This window comes from Camellia sinensis, chromosome 12 (genome assembly GCF_055761805.1).
Source record: "Camellia sinensis isolate YWXY chromosome 12, ASM5576180v1, whole genome shotgun sequence".
NCBI lineage: Eukaryota > Viridiplantae > Streptophyta > Magnoliopsida > Ericales > Theaceae > Camellia > Camellia sinensis.
In genome coordinates this window covers 92,904,058-92,907,024 of record NC_138972.1, presented here as the reverse complement: position 1 = coordinate 92,907,024, position 2,967 = coordinate 92,904,058, and the positions used below count along the sequence as shown (strand labels likewise).

At 33.8% G+C, this 2,967-nt stretch overlaps 1 protein-coding gene across 1 annotated transcript; it reads left to right on the top strand.

Annotated features, from left to right (window-relative positions):
• Positions 1–538: 538 nt before the first annotated feature.
• Positions 539–2,202, top strand: LOC114273477 (CEN-like protein 2). The gene is made up of 4 exons (XM_028215263.2): positions 539–909; positions 1,016–1,077; positions 1,555–1,595; positions 1,717–2,202. The coding sequence occupies exons 1-4, from the start codon at positions 712–714 to the stop codon at positions 1,932–1,934; spliced, it is 519 nt and encodes a 172-aa protein (XP_028071064.1). The 5' UTR covers positions 539–711; the 3' UTR covers positions 1,935–2,202.
• Positions 2,203–2,967: the final 765 nt, after the last annotated feature.

Genomic DNA, 2,967 nt, shown 5'->3' with positions numbered 1-2,967 from the left:
CTCCATGCCTCAAATGCTTTTGGTAGGTTGAGAATGTCCAACGAGTATCTCCAAACTCTCCTTTTCTTTTTCTATAAAAAAAACAAAAGAACATAAGATGGAACTTCTTTAATTGGTGGAAACCCATATTTACTTTCATCATTTTCTTGTACTGCTAGTGTAAAATATATATATACATATTTGAGTGCAACAGAGAGAGAGTTGCATGTCAAATCATCCTTTTCCACCCCTCTCTCTTTAATTTTTCATAGAAATATTTTCTTTTGACATAATCTGTGATGCGCACTTCTAAAAGTATTCATTATAAGTATTTCTTTAATTACACTCAATGTAATTAAGTCATAATTTTAAGTACATTGGGTGGTAATCAAAGAAATAGATCCAAAGAAGTGTGGTGCGCACTACAAAATTTGCCATTCTCTCTTTTTTTTTTTTGGCAAAATGCTAAGCCACATAATACTCAAGGCTAGTAACCCACACCACATCAACACACACAAAGTTCAATAGTCATATATGTACTTGAAGATAACACAGGCATAGGAATCCAAAAAAAGAAGATAACACAGGCAAAGGTTGCTTGTAGGGGTGCTTTTAAGCACTATAAAATACAAGGTTTCTACCTCAATCCTCATTAACAAGACTTCCTACAAAAAAAAAAAAAAAAATTTGTCTTGTTCTGTTTCACAAGTCCCTCTCTCTGTCTCCTCTCTCATGGCAAGAAATTCAGACCCTCTAGTGGTTGGAAGAGTGATTGGGGATGTTGTTGATACCTTCTGTCCAAGTGTCAAAATGAGTGTCACTTACAACAACAGGCAGGTCTTTAATGGGCATGAGCTATTTCCTTCCTCAGTGACCACTAAACCTAGGGTTGAAGTTGAAGGCGGTGATATGAGGTCCTTCTTTACACTGGTACATGAGTATTCTTCTGTAGCCCAACCCAACCAACCATTCTCTTCCTTTCACTTATCTTCTGTCTGTTCTATATATTTGACCCGAGCTATGTGCCATCTTGCAGATTATGACAGACCCAGATGTTCCTGGTCCTAGTGATCCATACCTGAGGGAGCACTTGCACTGGTATGCCCTCTAAAACTGAACGGAATAGAACAGTTTCTTCTAGTCATATAGAAATCAATTATATAATCCATGATTGTAGGACTCACAAAAATGTGGAACCCACCTCATACATAAGATGAATGTGTTTGGTTTAGTAATCAATTTTTGTGTTTTGAGACTTTTTCAAAATTCAAACAAGTCACGAAAAGGGAATGGAACCAACTAAGGCCCCGTTTGGAGCGTGAGATTTGTAGTAAAAAAGTTATTATAAGTTATCATATTATTCTTAATATTTTTTTTTGTACATTTTTTTGTAAAAAATAAAAAAACAACTAAAATATTTAATTCACAAACGGGGCTAAGACTGATTCAACTGGCCAGAATCATGTAATTATTAGGAGGTTAACTGTTCCAAGTCTTATCAAAAAGCAAAATCATTCTCCTAATGTACCCCAAAAAGCATACTTATGTTTTCAACTTTTGTTGACAAAATTACAGGATAGTCACAGACATTCCAGGCACCACAGATTCCTCCTTTGGTATGTCTTCTCATTCCTATAGAGACAGAGAGAGAGAGAGTGATGGAAAATGACTTATTTAACATATGGGTTTTGTTTGCCAAATGTAAATATATATATATATATATATATATTTATACAGGGAGAGAGGTGATGGAATATGAAATACCAAGGCCATACATTGGGATCCATAGGTTTGTGTTTTTTCTATTCAAGCAGCAAAGAAGACAGGCAGTGGCAACACCATCTTCAAGGGATCAATTCAGTACCAGAAGATTTGCACAAGAGAATGGACTTGGCCTTCCTGTTGCTGCTGTCTTCTTCAATTCCCAAAGGGAAACGGCTGCTAGGAGGCGTTGATAAAAAAAAAAAAAATAAAAAAATAAAAAAAAAAATTCTCATGTATGGTTCTATCTCTAGCTAGCTATAGCTACAAGCTGAAATAGTACATGTACTATTTTGCTAATGTGTTTGTGCAAATACATTGCTGCCTGTATTTGGAAACTCATGAGTTGCTACTATAAGCCCCTGGGGCCTCTCTTTACCTCTTCACTCCCCTACCCTTTTAAGCAAATGTAAGTTGTGCTATTATTGATTATGAAAATAAATAAATAAATTGTTGCAACCTCCTCTTTCACTGCTTCAATCTGTTCCAGAGAAAATGATCTACAAATAAATTTTTTATAAAAAATAAAAATTATTGATAAATGTGCTGAATAAAGTTATTTTGAAAAATAATCTGACACATTTTTATAAAAAATAAAAATTATTGATAAATGTGCTGAATAAAGTTATTCTGAAAAATAATCTGACACCGGGATTTCGAGTTGTCAAGATAACAATATTATATTTTTTATTGTCAAAAAAATGAAGGAGAATAAGGAGAAGAAAAACTATATTAACTCTGATAAGATTCAATCTTAAATTTCATGTCCTGTGAAAAAACATCTTAGATACCAAATTAATCCCTTGACATTGTGTTTTTTTTATATTTGTGAGGTGCCCTTAATTTGTAAATTATTTTATTTAATTATTGATTAATATTTTTATTTGAGCAAAAATGGTAAAAGCCTTATTACAAATTATATTCTCTTAAATATAACATTTTTTTTGGGGGGGTGTTTTATGAGTTTGAGTGGGCATGTACTACTTCTGTATGACTAATGTTAGACACTTATTTTTGACCCCAACTAGCTTTGTTATACTTGGCAAGTTGGCTCTCCGTCTCTCTCTTTCTCCCCCCTCTATTTCTGAGTGTTATGTGATTTTTTTTTAGAAGTGTTTTGTGAGTTTGAGTGGGCATGTACTTGTGTTAGACTTCTATTTTTTACTCCAAATTGCATTGTTGTGGTTGTGAGTAGGCATGTGCTTATGTGGTTAACTTAGGGACCTA